The 18674-nt window shown below is 62.1% G+C and overlaps 1 protein-coding gene across 1 annotated transcript; it reads right to left on the reverse strand.

Moving 5' to 3' along the window:
* ABCA7 (ATP binding cassette subfamily A member 7) lies at window positions 1–15323 on the reverse strand. The gene is made up of 37 exons (XM_060295560.1): window positions 15210–15323; window positions 14812–14928; window positions 14463–14622; window positions 14138–14372; window positions 13448–13609; window positions 12829–13094; window positions 12512–12621; window positions 12219–12420; window positions 11831–11935; window positions 11429–11562; window positions 10933–11111; window positions 10678–10832; window positions 10367–10504; window positions 10004–10188; window positions 9625–9723; window positions 9115–9306; window positions 8816–8876; window positions 8504–8608; window positions 8273–8424; window positions 7927–8051; window positions 7282–7569; window positions 7010–7042; window positions 6719–6896; window positions 6464–6633; window positions 5996–6093; window positions 5647–5743; window positions 5219–5363; window positions 4971–5094; window positions 4108–4237; window positions 3916–4036; window positions 3779–3841; window positions 2613–2719; window positions 2272–2389; window positions 1519–1662; window positions 940–1067; window positions 249–489; window positions 1–126 (listed from the first exon to the last, which is right to left on the reverse strand). The coding sequence occupies exons 1-37, from the start codon at window positions 15321–15323 to the stop codon at window positions 1–3; spliced, it is 5307 nt and encodes a 1768-aa protein (XP_060151543.1).
* Window positions 15324–18674: the final 3351 nt, after the last annotated feature.

Below are 18674 nucleotides of genomic sequence, written 5' to 3' on the forward strand. Positions count from 1 at the left end.
TCAGAGCACCGTCCCGGCCATGCTGTGGTCCTCGAGGAACTGGGTGATGAGTCTGGGGTTCTGTGGGCCTGGCACAGGGTCCGCCCCCACTTCTGCGTCCTTCTCGTCCTCCTCCTTCCCCTGATCCTTGGAGAGTTACAGGGATACCTAGTGCTGGGCAGCCCAAGGAAACAGGAAGGGAGGTCAGCTGAAGGGTCTGGCCCCCAGCCCCACCTTTACCACCAGCCCCGTCCTGGCGCTGAGGTCACCTCCTCCAGCGTGGTCTGGCTCACAGAGAAGTCCTCCACACCGTGCTCTGCGCCACGTGCCGCCAGCTCTCCAAAGAGGTGCCCCAAGGCGCAGCGCGCTCCCGGAGGCAGCTGGAAGCGCAGGCGGCCACCGCGCACCTCCCGCAGCTCGGCCCCCGGGAACGTGGCTGCCACGAAGGCTGCCACCGACTCGGACTGAGACTCGGACACCCGCAGGGTCAGCATGTGGCCAGCCCCGAACCTAGGGTAGGGTGGGGTGGGGTGGAGTCCCGCAGCCCGCTCTTTCCTAAGACCCACCCACACCACCCTCCAGCTCTCTCCTAGCCCCACCCCTATACCTGGCTCCTGTTGACCCCCTGCCCAACACACCTGACCCCAACCCCTGCTCGTCCTCACCCCTCCTACATGCTCATCCCTTCTCTAACCCTGCTTCTCCCAGGCCCCGCCCACACAATGCCACGCCCCAGTCCAACCTCTGGGCCACACCCACTTGCAGACCTTCTTGTGTCTCCGCCCATGGACCCACCCTCAGCCATCAGACCTCATCACCCCTCTCATCCTGGACAGTCCATGATGCTTGTCTCTTCCCCACTGAGAGCCAACCTGACCCCGCTTGATCTCCCCTCCGGCCCCACCTACACCCCCACCCGGATCTGCCCGCACCCAGGCCTTGAAGCCTCACCCCACTCACCGGCCCTGGAGGTGCTGCGTGCTGACCAGGCAGCGGAACCGCCCGTTCACCATGATGGCCAGGTGCGTGCAGAGCGCCTCACTCTCCTCCATGCTGTGGGAGCCCGGAGCCATGAGCTCTGGCCAGGCCTGGACGGGCGGTGCCGGGCACTGGGCTGCTCCTGCTGGGGACCCTCAGCCTCCAGCTCTGGACCACCCTGTGCTCTGAACACTTCCTGTCAGGCCCAGACTGCTCTGTTCCCTGGGCCGGGTACCACCTCCGTGTGTTCTCCCACTCAGGCCTGGCACCCTCCCCCAAGCGAGGACCATGCCATCCCCTGTGACCCTGTGCTCTGATAGCCTCTAGCTCGGGCCTGGTCCACCTTTCTCCCCAGGATGGAACACCTTGACCCGCAGACCCAGCCGTCCGGTTCAGGGCCCACATGTGTGAGGTGGGCACCACGGCCAGAAGGCTGTTCGAGAGAAAACGCCGTGCGCCAGGGTCCGTGCCAGTGGTGGCTCGTCCTGGGAGCAGGGAGATGCTTAAGCGGGGCCCCGCCCCTACTCTGCGCACACGCCCCCTGCCCTCCCCCTCACATACCAGAGAGACCACAGCTGGATCCCCCACCAGAACCACGGCTGTCGCCAGTTTCCGCTTGTTGCCCCGGCTGTAGGTGCCCACGGGGCTGTCCGCACATTGAGGGAGGCCCAGGCGCCCCAGGCGCCCCAGGCCCGAGCTTGCTGTCTGTGGCGGGACGAAGTGGGAGGAGCAGAGTGAGCATTGGGGGGGGGACCGGGTCAGAGTAGGGGGACCAGAGTGAGCAGGGGGGCCAGGATAGCGGGGGTCAGAGAATGGGGGGCCAGAGTGAGGAGGAGGGCCAGAATGAGGGGGGGCAGAGTGAGCATGGGGGAGCAGGGTGAGTGGGAGGGGCTAGGGCGAGGAAGGGGGTGGAAGGTAACTAAAGAGGGTGGGGCCAGAGCGAGTACAGGGGCAGGACTGCTACCTGAGGGCGGGGCCAGAGTAAGGGAGAGGCAGGACCTGGCCCAGGGCAGGAAGCCACCAGGAAGCCCTAAGCAGGAAGTGAGTAGGCGGGGCCATAGCCAGAAGGGTCAAGGAGGGAAGGGGCGGGTCCCTAAGCAGGGAGGACAGTGGGAAAGGGAGGTAGACCCAAGTGAGTATGTAGGAGCTGGGGGAGGGCAGGGGCGGGGCCAGAGGACCAAGCGTGGGTGGACCTGGGCTCAGGGTGTGGCCAAGGAGCACCAGGGTAGGCTACGGTCCAGGGGCGGGGTTGGGGGCGGAGACCGGAGGGGTTGGTTGTGGGGAGTGTCACCTGGGCAACCGGGGCCTAGAGACACCGCGCAGGCGTGCAAACAGCTCCAGGTGCTCGCGGCCGGTCAGCAGCTCGAAGATGGCATCCAACTGAGGGCAGTAGCCCATGCGGCAGTGAGCTACGGCCGGTTCCCGAGCCACGCTGGGGATGGGGAACAGAGAACTTCAGGAACTAGCTGGACCCCGGCCATACTGGGGGCAAGCAGGGGTCTCAGGGCCCGCCCACCCACCCTGGTAAGGGACAGAAGGTGTCTCAGGGCCAAGTCAACCCTGCAGAGGTGTGGGGGTCAGGGACTCAAGCCCCACCCGATGCGTGCATGCAAAGGTGGGGGGTAGGGAGGAACAAAGGCTCCAGAGCCCCTCACCTGTGGCCTGCCAGCACCACCTCGCCCCCGCTGGGCACCGTGTCCCCAGTCACCATGTGGAACGTGGACGTTTTCCCCTCTCCGTTCACGCCCAGCAGCCCAAAACACTGTGGGCACACCCAGAGATGGTACTCACAGAGGCCTGGACACTTGTCCCAGCATCTCTGATTTCTGGGGGTGGGTTACTCAGTTTCCACGTGGAGGGCTGTGGACAAAGGGACCCCTGGGGCAGATACTGGGGTGTGTGGGTAGGCATACAGCTGTCACACAGCAGGAATTCTGGTTGGCACACAGCATGTGTTTAACCAATCCTGGCACGCAGTATGTATCCTATAAAGGTCACACACAACCAGTGCTCCATAAATATCGAGGCAGGAGATTTCAGAATGTTTCCTGCCATGCAGTGGGTACCTGATGGCAATGGCACCTGCTGAGAATTCATGCTGGGTGTGCAGTCAGCCCACAGTGGAGAGGTTGGCTGCACACAGTAGGCACTTGCTAAAGAGTGACTACGACACTAACACACCACACATGTGCACAGGTATGTGCCAGCCCCTAGCAGGTGGCCAGTAAACGGCCCACAGCAGAAAAGTTTGCACAAAGCAATTGCTTGAATGTGAACTGGTACAAAGCACGTGCCTACTAAATACTGGTTGTTAGCAAGTGCTTGACACATATATAGTAGGGGCTCAACAAATGCTGTTAACTTGATAAAAGTTGATCATCACAAAGGTGACGTTCAATACACTTTTGGTACACACAAGGGGGGCTCAGTAATGCTTTAGTATATACAACTGGTACTCAATAAGTGCTAGCACATAGTAGGTGCTTGATTAAGGTAACAGGCATATGTATGGGAGCCCAATAGATGCTCAATAATAAATCCGTCCTCACTAGGATCTTATTAATACCTTATTGCACACAGTAGGGATCAATAAATGTAAGCATGCAGTAGGTGCTTAATGAGATTCGCTGGCTCAAAATAGGACTTCAAATATTGGCAGGCAGTAGGTGCTCAATAAAAGTGCACAGTAGGTGCTCAATAAAGGGAAACAGGCTCACAGTAGGTGTTCAGTAGAAGGAAGTAGGCACAAACAGTACAGAGCACTGGGTGCACAGTAGGGCAGCCTCTCACCCCTGCACCAGGACCTCCACCCTGGACTTACCTCACCAGGGGAGATCCCAAGACACAGGAGGTTGACAGCCAGTGTCCTCTGCCCAGGGCACACCTGGGAGGGATGCAGGTCTGTGAGAAAGGTGGGTGGGCCAGTGGGAGCCACCCAACCCAGCACTCTGCACCCACCTTGGTCAGGTCCCTCAGCACCAACACGTCCCTCTCGGTGGTTCCTTGTACCACCCGCCCCCGCTCACGGGCCACATCCTCATCCTCCTCTCCCAGGGCAGGCAGCAGCCTCAGCTTGGGTCTGAGGACAGAGACATGAGTGGGCCCAAAGCCAGATCCCAGCCCCTACCACCCTCCGTGGTCCCCACTGACTGTGGCAAGAGGCAGTTGTGGTGCTGCAGCAGGAGTGTAAAGAGGAGGAAGATGGGCCCCTGTATCAACATGGCCAAAAGGTTCTTGCTGACAACCTCCCAGCGCAGGGGTGACTGGAACTGCCCATCTCCTGTGAGGACATGAAGGAGGGATTGGGTCATTTTAGGGGGTTGGTTTCTGGGCCTCTCCCCATTCAGGTCACCCTGGGTTCTTAAGGGAAAGGACCAAGCTGAATAGGCCACTCAACTGGGGTCTAATTGGCATGGAAAACAGCAGCATCGGGGCTTCCCTGGTGCCGCAGTGGTTAAGAATCCACCTGCCAATGCAGACGACATGGGTTCGAGCCCTAGTCCGGGAAGATCCCACATGCCGCAGAGCAATGAGGCCCACATGCCACAACTACTGAGCCTGTGCTCTGGAGCTCGTGAGTCACAACGGCTGAGCCCGTGCACCTACAGCCCATGCTCCGCAACAAGAGAGGCCACCACAGTGAGAAGCCCGTGCACCGCAACGAAGAGTAGCCCCCGCTCGCCGCAACTAGAGAAAGCCCTCGCGCAGCACTGAAGACCCAACGCAGCCAATAAATAAATTAAATAAATCTATTAAAACATATATATAAGAAAAAAAGAAAAGAAAAAGGAAACAGCGGTATCACCACCTCCCTTATTTAGAGCCTTAGACCTTTTACAATGTGACCAATGGAATTAGATTTTATGGCTGCTTTGCTGTACGTCTAACTTGGCCTTCAAGCCCTTGGGGGGCCACCTAAGACCTCCAGGTCTCTTCCTGGGGGCTACTGTTTGTCCCTACCCTATAGAATTGACTCTCATCTGGCACTTCCCCACCTGGAGGGAAGTCCTCACCCAAGCGCTCAAAAGCGTCAGCCATGGCCTGGTTCCTCACCATGTCAATGAGCACCCAGCCCAGGCAGAAGTGAGGAAAGATAAGGAAGACCCGTTTCAGGATCCAGCTCACCTCCTGTAACTTCTACTCAGGGGCAGGAAGAAGGAGGTGGGTAAGGGGCCAAAGCCGAAGCCCAGTCCAACCTTGTCGAGGCCATGGTCCCACCTGATCAGAGAAGAGCTCGAGGCCCAACCTTGTCGGGTCCCACCTGATCAGAGAAGAGCTCGAGCACAAAGGTGGCCATGCTGCCGTTGATACCGATAAAGAGGTTGATGCAGGTGAGCACCATGTAGGCCATGCTGGGCATGGAGAAGAAGGAGGAGGGTGGGTACATGAGCGGTGTGATGGACCAGCTGAGGGGTAACAGGAGCCACTGTTACTGCCAGACAGGGGCTGAGCAGCCCTAAAAGTAATACAGATCTCCCTTCCTAATTCTGTGTTTTAGGCCTATAACGCAGATCAAGCCAAGATGAGCTCTTAAGGCCACCTCGGCACACCGCTGAATTAGATCACACTTGGGGTCACTTCAGAGCTCCATACCCTCTCCTTAGGAGCTGCTACAGAGCCCCATCTCCCTCAACAGTGTTGGGGGTGGGGGGTCAGTAAGAACAAGCCCTGAAGGGCTAGGGGCCTCACTCATACAGTAGTAGCAACAACAGGAGGGCAGGCAGGTTGGCAGAGGCCACGTACGCCCTCTGCTGGAAGGCCAGAAAGATGACCACCACGATGGACACTGGCACCAAGTAGTTACACTGCATTGGAGGTGGCAGTGTCCCCCCTCAGTGTGCAGGGGTGGGAACTGGCACCCTCGGCACTGTGCCCCACCCTGACTTCCTCCCTGTGCTTTGGGTAGCAGGACATGAGGTCTCCCACAATCCCCAAGACTTTACTTGGGCCATCCTAGACAAGTCCCTGCCCAGAAAGGGCCAGAAGGGACAGTGGCAAGTGGTGGCGGGGCCCCCACCCCTCCAGGCAGTCCCCGCACCATGTCCCAGAGAAAGTTCAAGGGTGAAGCTGGCCGGGACAAAGGACATGGCGAAGACCACACAGATGGAGACAAGCACGTCCACTGAGGAGGCCATTCTGGGGGCGAGGGTACGTGAGCTGTTCAGAGGGGAACTGTGCACACCACTGATGGGACAGAGGTCCTCAGGGCTGGGTATGGATGGGGGAGATGGCTTGAGCCATTTCGGGTCATTAGGCAGGGAGAGGTTTTCCAGGTCTCTAGTAGAATAAAAGTTGATGTGACGAGAATGTGCAGGCAGCTGGGGGAGACTGGAGCCCATGGAGCCTGATGATGTCCCATTACCCTGGCCTAGGGAGTGGAGAGGAGCAGTCCCTGTTCCCCATTTACACAGCAAGAGCGTAGCAGAGCGTAAATCCAACTCCCATCGCCCCAAACAACAGAGAAACCAACTGATGCTGGGGGGATACACAGAGTTGGGGGACTCACAGCGTGGCCTCAGACAGCTGCTCCTTGGTGAGGTTCAGGGGGTGATTGAGCGTGGTGATGCTGTGGGCACGGTGGGCGGGGCTTAGTGGCAGGCGGGCAAGTAGGAGAGCGTTGTTGGCTCGGTTGACAAAGGCCACCACGGCATGCCAGCCCTTGTTGTTGAACCAGATCTGTGGTAGGGTCAGGGCCAAGGGGTCAGCGTGCGGGAGTCAGAACTACGCCCAGCAGCGCCAGCCCACCACTCCCAGTTCCCACCTTGAAGCCATCCTGAATGTCCAGACCAAGAGCCCATGCTGTGAGGTTGTTCAGGATGTGGTCGAGGGCCCCTCCCAGTTGAGGGTTCAGCAGTGCCCGCAGCTCCTCCACAGAGCGGCCCACCTCAAGCCCCGAGGGCAGGCCCGGGTCTCGGCCCCCCAGGGAGAAGCCCCCATACCTGTGAGGCAGTGGAGGAGGGGCAGCTGAGGGTCGGGGAGGATGGGGTGGCAGGTCTCCCAGCAGGCAGGCAGAGGGCACAGGAATGGAGCCCAGGCAGAGGACACTCCTCACCTGACCTCGTTCACCCACTTCTTGGTCTTCAGGCTGTGATAGAGACAAACACACAGACACAAAGATGAGTGAGACAGAGACAGAGAGATTCTGGGGAGTTGAGTTGGGTGAGATAAATAGAAACGATGAGGTATGGAAGGCTCCTAGGAAGCCCCAGCTGGGAACCCCAGGCTGGACATCACCCTCTCCCCAACCTCCCCCAGGAACAGAACACTTCCTCCACCTGAGGACCCTGCTACGGCCGGGCACGCCAAGTCCAGGGCAGTGCTCACCCTTGGCGCACCAGGCGTGGGTAGGTCTTGACCAGGAAGTCAGACAGTTTCCGGCCTGTTAGGTCCTGGACCACTTTGCCCGAGCTGGTCGGTGCCTGGGGAGGCGGGAGGCAGCCGGCCACAGCAGGGCAGTTGGGCAGCAGGCAGTGGGCACCAGGCTGGCTGCACTGGCAGGCAGGGGACGGAGACTCCGGAGTCCAGTTGCCGCTGGCCAGGACCTTAGCCACATCTGCAGGAACCTCGGGCACCGAGAACTGGCAGACGGCAGGCTGTGTGCACTCAGGTGCCCTGCGGGGGTGGGTGCAGGGCTGGGGCACCCGGCTTCCAGGGTTCCTGGAATGTGGGGGCGCCCAGCTCCCAAGCAGGCATGGGGGATACCCGAGGCACCTGAGGCCCACTGGCCAGAGCCCAGATAGGGAAACTGAGACCAGAGAGGAGAAAGGTCCAGGCTGGCGGGCCCTCACCTGTTGGAGTTATTTTTCAGGTAAGCCTCCTCCAATCCGGCCTCTTCCAGCAGCACCTAGAGCAGGCGGGCACATTCAGGGTCCCCTGGGGCATCCTCGCTGCGCAAAGGGGGCGCAAGTCAGGGCTGTACCCACAGGCTCCTGGCGCTCCCACCACCAGGCCCCTCTCCTCTGCACTCACCTGAAGAAGGACACTTGGGAGCCATACATGCTGGGACTGAGCTGCAGAGCTGGGTAGTATCCGAAAGGAGGCATGATGAGGCTGAACACCAGTGCCAAGCCCATGAAGAGGGCAGGCAGCACAATCTGAAGGACCAGCCCATCAGCTGCCCTCCTGGTCTGCCCTCCAAGCTTGCCCGCACCCTTCCCTGATCCCGCTCTAGAACCATCCATGGCTCCCCAGTGCTCTCAAAAAGTGTTCAGAGTAGGGGATACACCTGGGATTAGGCTGTTGAATTAGGTCACAGAGTGGAGAACAGGCACTCAGGGTCCCCCACACGCCCTCCCTCGTGCCTGGCCCCCCTCACCTGTGCGAACAGGCCACAGCGGCTGCAGCAGGCAAGCAGGAAGCGCTTGAGAAGCAAGGCCCGGAGCTGCTGGTGGGCCAGCACCCAGCCATGTACACAGCCTGCGGCGTCTGGCCCAGAGCTCTGCAAGGCCTGTGTCTCGGGGGCAGATCCTGCTGTGAGGGATAGGAGGGTCAGTGCTCATGCCCCGGGGACCAGGAGGGGCCACAGGGCCGGGTGGGGACAACTCACCCAGCCCCCCATTCTCCAGGGCTGATTCCTCTAGCAGAATCTGCAGCCTTGCAGTCGCGTCCAGATGAGCAATGCCTGAGCACGGGTACTGCCTGGGCCTACCATCTGTGGAGTTACCAGTGTTGGGGTCAGGTTCAGGGTCAGGGTTAGTGTTCAGCCTGGGGTCTGGGCTAACGTCAAGGTTCACAGTGGAGGGGTCAGGAATCAAGGGTGGAGGTCAGGGTTATGCCTTGGGCCACGTCAGCCAGGGATGGGGACTTGGTCTAAAGTCAGGTCCAACTCTGGACCAGGTTGAGGGATCAAGACAGAGACCTGCGGCCGCACCCCCTGGGCCTGTGTCCACAGCACAGTCCTCCACCACCTTCAGGAAGATCTGGGGAGACGAAGCAGGGCGCTCAGAGCCTGGGGACACAGGGGAGGGAGGGGGACTTGGGAGCCACCACCCCTCATACACTGGGGGTCCCCAGGCCTCCCGGAGGGCCCCTGAGTCTCCAGGCTTCTGTGTGCCGACTCCACCCTGGGACACCCAGCTGTCAATAGGCAGACGTCTTCCTCTTCATCCTTCCAAGCACCACCTCCTCCAGGCAGCCCTCCTCCTGGCACCCCCACACCTCCCCCAGGAGCCACACCTCCTCCAGGCTGGTGTCGGAGATCCCGAAGCCGGCCAGTCCCAGCTTCCCCAACCGCTGGTCCAGCTCGCAGAAGAGCTCAGCGAAGCTACTGTCCGGGGCGCCCTGGTAGGGCAGCGCCAGCACCAGCTCGTGTGGCAGCTCTTTGACCAGCCGTGCCCCGGGCACGTGGCTCTGCACCAGGGCCAGCAGCTGAGCATGTCAGGGGCCCTGGAGGCGTGGGCAGCCGTGGCTCCTGCCCCGCCCCCCCATCCCTGCCCCCCTGGAGAAGGGGCTTGGGTGACCCATGAGGGACCTGTCCCTGAGGGCAGAGGACGTCAGGATTAGGTACCCAAGGGCAGGACTTGACCCGGGGTCAGAGCCAGAGTCCACCCAGGGTCAGAGTCCAGGAGTAGGTCCATGTGTCGGCTCAGCCTGGTGTCAGGAGTCAAGCCCGGGGTTGTGAAGCCCTGTTGCCCTGAACCAAGCCACTGTCACCCAACAGCCCCTCACTCTGGCTCTCCCACCCCGGCCCTCACCGGCAGTGCTGGCCTGGCTGCCTGGCTCCCTTTCCTGCCCAGGATCCATGTTGTCCTTCAAGTCAGGGTCACCCTGCGGGCAGGGCTGGCCAGAGCCTTGAGAGACAGTGGATGGAGGTCAGCTCCAGCCCTCACTTTTTTTTTTTTTTTTTGCGGTACGCGGGCCTCTCACCGCTGTGGCCTCTCCCGTTGTGGAGTACAGGCTCCGGACGCGCAGGCTCAGCGGCCATGGCTCACGGGCCCAGCCGCTCCGCGGCATGTGGGATCTTCCCAGACCGGGGCACGAACCCGTGTCCCCTGCATCGGCAGGCGGACTCTCCACCACTGCGCCACCAGAGAAGCCCAGCCCTCACCTTTTTGCTGGTGGCCAGGGCTGGGGGACACTTCACCAGTGTCAGGTAGTATCTGGAGACCAAATGACACCACAGGAAGAGCGGGGAGCCACAGCAGCACAAGCGGCCGCCCGCCACCACTGCCACACGATCTCCCAACAGCTCTGCCTCATCCAGGTGGTGGGTGGAGAGGATCAATGTGCGATCTGGGCATGGGACCCAACCCACTCATGCCATCAGGCTGCCGAAGCTGTGGTCTCTGCCCCATGCAGTGAACTCCTACTCATCCCTCAAAACCCCATCCCCCAACACCTCTTTGTCAGAAACATCTTCTGGTCTCTCAAGCAGAATCCAGGGGAACCTCAGGCCACCCTCAATTCTTACCATCCTGGTATTTGAGCAGCAGCTCCCGAATGCCCCGACGGGAAGCAGGGTCCACACCAGCTGTGGGCTCATCCAAGATAACGACTTGGGAGCCACCCACAAAGGCAATGGCCACTGAAAGCTTCCACTGAATCCCACCTGGGTTGGGACAGGGGTTGGGATCTCAACAGGACCCACAGGCTTGGGCAGGGCTACCTCCCTTCTTCCTGCGCCTCTCCCTACCCACCTGGACCTCAGTTCCTGTCTCCTCTGACATCCCCCCATCCTCGGGATAAAGCCCTAGCCCCCTCCCCATCCTCATCTCTGCAGACCCAAAGGCTCCTCCCCAGAGAGGTGGCGAGTCTGTGCATGCCGCTTGGGGACCAGTCCCACATCCTGCATCAGATGGTCCTGCTCGGGGCCCACGGCAGCTGCACTCAGACTCTTTAACCGCCCATAGAACCAGACGTGCTCATCCACGGTCAGCCTGTGGCCATGGGCAAAAGACAGGGTGGCTACCATGGTGGGCAGGGGCCCAGAGAGCACCCAGCGCCCCATTGCCATGCCCCAGGCCCACTGAGACGCACATGTCAAACAGCACACTGTACTGTGGGCAGACTCCCAGGTGGGGCCGGATGGCTGCCATGTTGGATCGGACATCGTGGCCCAGGACACAGGCGGAGCCAGCAGTGGGTGGGAAGAGGCCGGTTAGGATGGACCTGGGGGTGCAGGGATCGCAGAGCAGCTGCTCCTTCAGAGGGGGAAACTGAGGTTCCCAGAGAAGAGGCACCAGCACATATAGGGCACCTACTGTATGCCCAGACCGAAGGAGTATTATGTTCCCATTTTACAGGGGAGGGAAAGTGAGGCTCAGAGAATATACTTATCGCCTACTTATTGTGTATCCAAAGTGAACTTGCGGGGGGGACCCAAAGTGAACTGGGGAGGGGGGTGTCCTGCCCTCACTGTACAGACAGGGACCTTCTGACCCCAGATGTCCTTCCCCTTGAACAGGTGTGCAAGCTGAGGCCCTGGGGGGCGGGGAGAGAGGAACTGGGGGGGAGGGGAGCGACGGCTGCTCACAGTGGTCGTCTTGCCAGCCCCATTGTGGCCCAGGAAGGCGGTGATGAGGCCCTGGTAGAAGTCCAGGCTGAGCCCGTGCAGGGCCGGCTGTGGGTTACCAGGAAAGCGCTTTTCCAGGCTCCGTATGGAGACTCCTGGAATCAGGCCAGGGGGCGCCTCTTCCACCAGCATTGGGGAAGGAGGGCAGACTCAGCCATGGGAGCCCCCGGGGTCCTGGGGGCTGTTCAAGCTGGTCTGTGGAGTCGGGGACTTGTGGGGCAGGGTTCTGTAGGAGTTAGGGGAGCCTCAGGGGGCCTGGAGAACTAGGGGAGTCCAGAGGATTGGGATCCGCGGGAACCTGGGCTTTGGGGGGGCCTGGGAATCCAGACAGGGAAGTGGCTGCTAAGGTCTGTCGGGCCTCACCCTTGGGGTCCTGTGGGGCAGGGGGCTGGGCACTTGGAGGTCTGAGGCCCAAACCAGTAGCTCCTCCGAAGGGAACGTTCCACGGTTCGGGGATCCCGTACTCGCCTGTGGGGAGTGGTACTCAGTTACCGCTTGAGCCCATTCCCCTGGTGTGTGCCGGCTGCTGGCCATACCCCTGGGATTAGGGCATCCAGGTAGGAAGTAATCAGGAAGCCCCACCCACCCGCCCCAGACCATCCCTCAAATGCAGCCACCTGTGCGCATGTGCTCAGGTGCCAGGAATCCCCACCCTCTCACCTCCGGCTTCCAGACCCCTAAGCCCCGCCCCATCCTGGGCCCCGCCCCTCAGCCCAGCCTCCCTGGCGCCTGTGCACCTCTTACGGCCCACCTGGGCACACAGCCTCCAGGTACCAAGTGGCGAGGTCGTAGAGCGCAGCGTCGAGCAGCAGAAGACCCGAGACCTGGGCCAGGCTGAAGACATCGGCTATAGGCCCAGTGCCCACGTTGTGCCACTGCGCGCCCTCGCCCTGCTTCTCCAGCAGTGCCAGGCTCTCGCAGCCGCAGCCGAAGGCCACGGGCAACACAAGGCTCTGCGGGTTGGGGCAGGTAGGTAGGTGGGTGGAAAGCAAGGGCAGCTAAGGGTGCCTTGCACCCCCGCACCCCACCCGACCCGGCTCTCACCGCGGCCACACGGCCGCCCACGGGCAGTTGGTCCCGCCAGGCCACGCACAGCACGTAGGGCAGATAGAGCACGAAGTAGGCGAGGCCCGCGCAGGCGGCTGCCAGGTTGGCTCAGGAGAAGCAGGCGCTCAGAAAGAAGCTCTGGACCACCGTGGCCACCTTGAAAGCCGCCAAGGACGGGAAGGGCACCACCGCGTGGCTGTAGGGGAGGATGTCCCCGACTGCAGGGAGGCAAAGGCAGCTGGAGGGAGCGCACGGATTCGCCCAGGGACGCGCAACCCCGCGAGGCGCCCCCTGCCTGTTACCCTCCCGCGTACACGCGCACCCATTCTGGAGCCGGGAAGGCCGGTGTGCGCCCACCTTGAGCACCAGCACGAGCAACGCGGTGCTGAGAAGGAAGGGCCCGAGACAGCTGAGGAACCAGCCCAGCCAAAGCACGGCGCCACTGAGCCCCATGGCGCACATCGTGCAGCACAGCCTCGTCTCCTTCTCACGCACCACAGCCTTCACGGTCAGCGCCACCGAATAGATCCAGGCCAGCATCAGGAAGAGCGGCAGTGACCGGCTCAGCACGCGCAGGAACCTGGGGCAGTGGGCAGCTGGGGTGGAGGCCGGAGACGCCGCGCTGCCCCCATCTGGCACGAGGGTGCGCGCACTGGGATCCCAAGGTGAGGCCAGCCGGGGACATTTGTTCTCCCTTATCATCAGACCCTTGATGGTGCCTCAGGGTTCTGGCTGTTAGGCCACGTTCTCCCAGCTCCCGGAGACCCCCGACCCTCAGGAATCCCTCCTCCTCCCGCTACAAGTCACGGAGAGTGGTCCCTCTAAACTGTAGTTCTCAGCCTTGACTGCGTGAATATTGCAAACGGAACCCTGGCCGCACCCTGAGACCCGGGATCTGGCATCTGAGTGAATGAGTGAGGAGGGGGCGCTCACGCGTCGTCCACGTAGCACGTGTAGGGCATCTGCTGCAGGTAGAGGCCGGCGCGGGGCGCGGCTCCAGTGAGCACGCGCAGAGCTGCGCGCTCCAGCAGGTCCTGCAGGTACACGAAGCCGCCCCACACCAGCGCGTCAGCAGCCGCACCGGGGTCCCAAAATCTGAGGCGAGTATGGGAGTGGCTGGGACCTGCCCATCACAACTTTAGTTCCGCCCTCACCTGCCTCCTCAATTATGCACGTAGCCCCACCTGCCAAGCGCTCTTTTTTTTTTTTTCTGTACGTGGGCCTCTCACTGTTGTGGCTTCTCCCGTTGCAGAGCAGGCTCAGCCATGGCTCACGGGCCCAGCAGCTCCGCGGCATGTGGGATATTACCGGACCGGGGCACGAACCCGTGTCCCCTGCATCGGCAGGTGGACTCTCAACCACTGCGCCATCAGGGGAGCCCCAAGCGCTCTAATCTTTTTTTTTTTTTTTTTTTTTTTTTAAGCGCTCTAATCTTATCCCAGAAGCCGAGGGTTGAGCCCGCGTCTGCCAAGCCCTTGGCCGCGCCCCTCACACCATAGGCTCCGCCCACCGCAGGCCCCAGTTGGTCTAAGGACTCTTGGGCTCCACCTACCAAGGTCTATGGTAGGTGGGATGCTCCCTGGCATCCCCATTCCCTCGGCCCCGCCCCACAAGGCCCCCCACCTGTCCCTGATCTTATTGGCTCTTGTGACGTCATCGATGTCCATGCGGATCTTGATGCGCACATGGCCAGGGCCTGGGGACTGCGAAGAGTCCGGGAAGTCCTCGGGCTCGGAGAGCAGCTCCAGGGCCCGCTCCACCAGGGCAGCCTCTGAGGGCGCAGCCTCCAGCTCGTCCAGAGTCACGCACTGGGAGGGGCTTGGGCGTGGGTCCGAGGTCCCAGAGTCCTCCTCTGGACCTGAGGGTGGAGCCGCGTTTCCTCCTAGGAGTCCCACAGCAGGGCTGCCCCTCCCCTCAGAGAGATTTCCCCAGGTGGGCGGCCCCTCACCTCCATCACGGCCCAGTGTGCCCACCAGGTGTCCCATATCAGCATGGGCCTCATGCCAGCTGCAGCCACCACTTCGGGGGTTCAGAAAGGCACGAAGAGCCTCTCCCCGGTCCTGGCCTCCAGCTCCTGGCTGCCTTCTTCCTGTGACCTGCAGGAGCCTCTGGGGGGTGTCGGGGAAGGTGGGAGTCTGTTTCGGGCATTCAGGGCCTGTCACCCCTCTTACCATCCCTGCGGCCGGAGCTCACCGTGGATACCACTTCCCAGCTCCACACCCTTGCCCAGAAGGCCCTGCCCTTTTGCTCAAATCCTCAGCAGGGCATGACTCTGCTGCCCGGCGTCCTGGCCCCACCTGCAGCCGTGCGACGCCGGCGCTGTCGTTCGCGAAGTTCAAGAGCGGGGCGCCCAGCAGCTCCCACACCTCCTGGATGCCCTTCAACAGCGCCAGCCCCTGGAAGGTTTGGTTCACCTGCAGGAGGCGGGCGCCGAGGTCTATGCCGGCCTTGCCTGTTCACGACCCTTCCCCTCCTCTGAGGACCCCTGCCCACCCCTCCTGCTTCCCCCCCTCTGCTCCATCCTGTGCCTCTGAGCGCTGTCTGTAACCTGGCAAACTCTTACCCCTTCTAGACCCCGCTTCCCGGACCCAGCCCAGGGGCCGCCGGTCTCCTGGTCAGGGCCCTCCCCGCCCTGGTCTGAGGCCGGGACGTGGGACCCCTCCCACCGTCACCTGGGCCGTGAGCTGAACACTACTTTCCCCAGGACCAGCGGCTTCAGGCGCCTCCAGAGCCGGTGGGACAGGGGGTGGGCGTCCAGGGCCCCCACCAGCTCAGTGCGGGTGGAGCCTAGCGCCGAGGGGTGCACCATGAGGCCCTGCGCCCGCCCACGTCCTGGCCCCACCTCCCCGGCTGGGAAGCCAGCTCAGCCACTCAGGCTGTGGTGTGGCAGGGCCCGTGCCGCTCCTGCCACACCAGCTCCTTCAGGTCACTGGCCTCATACCGGCTTGCTGGGCCCCCGGCACTGCACAGGGCTTCTGCCACCGCCTCCAGGGGGCCACCTGGCCCTTGGGGTCTCCACAGCAGTGCCCACAGCTCCACCAGGCCAGGTGGCGCCAGGAGCTGGAGACGGGTCACCAGAGGGCCCGGGCAGGCTTCCCTTCCACGTGGTCCTACCGCCAAGCCTTAACCAGGGCAGGGGACTCCGCCAGGAGCACCCTTCTCCCTCTCTTTCTGCCCAAGTGCCCCCCAAAACCTACCAAAGATAGGTGCCTGGGGCTGCCCTGTCACCTCCCCTTCCAGGCAGCCCACCCAATTTCCTGGCTGGGGTAGAGACTGCGCGGGCCTCTTACCTCCTGGGCCAGGTCTTCTGCTGCTTCCACAAGGCAGTCTAAGGAATCCTGGGCCTGGCCCAGCACAAACGCCAGGGATTCCTGGGGAGAAAGATGACCAGGTGACAACGACGGTCACTGCTGTCTCACCAGGGGTCCAGTACCTTGCCAAGTTCCCAGGGGGTCCATACTATCATAGGCCCCATTTTACAAACAGGGAAACTGAGGCTGCTAGAGGCAAATGGGCTTGTTCAAGGTCTCAGGGCTGGAGTATCTCAGGCACCAAGGTGCCCTCCCAGGCACCAAGGAGGGCCCAGGCAAAGGCCTGGAGGCTGGCCCACGAGGGGCAGGGCGGGACTCCACGAGAACAGCGTCCAGGGCTCCAGCTGGCCTTGCCCTGCCCCACCTCACCCCTTGCATCAGTGTCCCCAGCAGCTCCGTGGCCAGGGACGGTCCCTCCTTGGGCTAGTCACTCAGCTGAGCCCAGGCTGAGGGAGTAAAGCACAGAAGCCCAGGGTTAGGCAAAGCTTAAACCGAGACACGCCCCATCCCGTGCTTCACAGCCCAGCAAGTGGAGGCAGGCGCGTGCTCAGAGCCCGGCCCCGCCCTGCCTGCCATGGGCCCTGCCTTCTCACCTGCTCCACGTGCAGCCCTCAGCGTAGGCATCAGCTGCCTCAGGCTAGCCAGCATCCTGTGGGCCCTGGGGCCCCCCAGGACAGTGTGGGCATCTGCCAGGAGCCGGGAGACCCTGGGGACAGAGAGAGGGCGGGAGGCGGTGGCTGGGCGGCCCTCCACCCACACACACCCGGCCGCCCCCGCTGCCGCTGGCTTACAGGGAGTCCTAAAGGTGCTGAGGACACCAGGCTCCTCGGTGAGCATGGGCCGTGGGAAACAGGTGTTGCTCATGTTGCAGATGAGGCCCTAGAGTCCAGGGACGGTACCCGCTGACGGCAGCGGCTTGTTGGGGAAATGGCCTGCGGGGACTCCGGACGTGGGCTTCTCGTCTGAGTCCCCAGCGTGATGACAGCCCCGGCGACAGAGTGCCCCCTCTCAGCCATGATTCGGGTGCCCGGCCTGTGCTCCGGACTCTCCCTGGGGCCCCTGTGCACGGGGTGACCACTGCTAACCCTAACCCCAAAGTGCTGGACGTTGGGAGGCTTACATTCATGCTGCCCAAGTTGGGGGTGGGAATGGCGTGCGGCCACATCAGCTCCACCAAGAGCTGCAACGGCGGGGGCAGAACAGGCGGGGGGGAGTGGGGAACCGTGGGGGGGCGCCCGGGCCGCCCCTCCCTGGCCCACCCGACCAGACATTACCGGCTGCCTCCTGCGGTACAGGAAATTCTTCCAAAGCAGCAGCATCAGCTGCGTCCAGGAGGCCATGGTGGGAATGGACGGGAGACAGGACTGAGGGGGTCAGGCTGAAGACGTACTGTGCGGCTGCGGGCAACTCCCCGTTCCTCTCTGAACCTCATCATCTCTCTATCGCTCTTCTATTCCTGGAAGCTCTGCTTAGAGCCGAGCAAACAGTCCACGCTAATTAAAGGGGCTCCTGTCTCCCCAGAGGGGCGGAGTAAGCCAATGGGAGCCCTGCCCGAATCCATCCTCGCATCTCATTGGTTGAGGGGCCCAGGGCTGCAGCTGGGGGCCCAAAGGCGATCAATTAATCCTGCAGGTGGTGGAGCCTAGGCTTAACTCTCTCCTCACCAGGCTCCACCCTAAGCCCTACTGGTGGGGCCTCCAGGTCCCGTCCCCCAGCCTCATCCCTAACCCGGGGAAGGATTCCCTTCCCCCACCCCACCCCACCCCGCGCTCTTCTCCAATGATAATAGCAACGAGTATTTTACACGACTGGCTGGAAGAGGGGCCACCCCAGGCCCCCAGAGAGACAGGCAAGTTACCCAGCTGGAGGCAGGGCCCCAGATCTGCCCTCCCCTCACGTAGTATTCTTCAGCTCAGAAGACCCACAAGATCCAGAAAATGAGTAAAGAGCAGGGGCGGCGCCTGGAACCAGCAATTCCTGATCCTGTTCTTGCTTGGAACTGTCCAGCCTGGCCTACTTCATCATTGTACAGATGGGGAAACTGAGGCCGCCAGAGGGGCAGGGAGTGGACCCAGGACCCCTGACTCTCACTCCAGGACTCTCCTTTACAAGTGGGACCTGCGGGGAACAGCCTCTGTTTCTGTATTGGTAAAACGGGGCAGAGAGCTTAGCGGCGTACTAATGGGGAGAGGGGCTGCAGGTGTAGGTTGGTGAGTCTGATGCTCATACCTCCCCGTGGAGACTTAGTGATCAATTCTGCCGCACCCAACACTCCCCGGCAGGGTGTGAAGGTGAGTAACAGTCTGGAGTCGGGCCTCACCCCTGATTTCCCACGGAATCTGCCTCCTTCCCACCCATCCGCACCCCTGCATCCTCGAGTCTCAGGGCCTTCCTCTCTCTCCGGGACACTCCCACCGTTCCAGCCCCCAACTCTTTCCTCCTTCCCTCCGCCCGACAGCGGCTGGGGAGAGCGGCTCCTTTAAGAGGAGCCCTCAGGGCTTCCTTGGTGGCGCAGTGGTTGAGAGTCCGCCTGCCGATTCAGGAGACTCGGGTTCGTGCCCCGGTCCGGGAAGATCCCACATGCCGCGGAGCGGCTGGGCCCGTGAGCCATGGCCGCTGAGCCTGCGCGTCCGGAGCCTGTGCTCCGCAACGGGAGAGGCCACAACAGTGAGAGGCCCGCGTACCACAAAAAAAAAAAAGAGAAGACTTCGCAGTAGGCGCGGCACCGCGGCAGCGACCTGTACCTGGCGTCCCGCGTCCCGCGTCCCGGCCAGGCCCCGCCCCATCCGCTCCCATTGGCTTCCATAGCCGCCACTCAGAGGCCGGGCCAACCGGAGCCGCGCGCGCCG

This window comes from Globicephala melas, chromosome 3, assembly GCF_963455315.2.
Source record: "Globicephala melas chromosome 3, mGloMel1.2, whole genome shotgun sequence".
In the NCBI taxonomy this organism is placed as follows: domain Eukaryota; kingdom Metazoa; phylum Chordata; class Mammalia; order Artiodactyla; family Delphinidae; genus Globicephala; species Globicephala melas.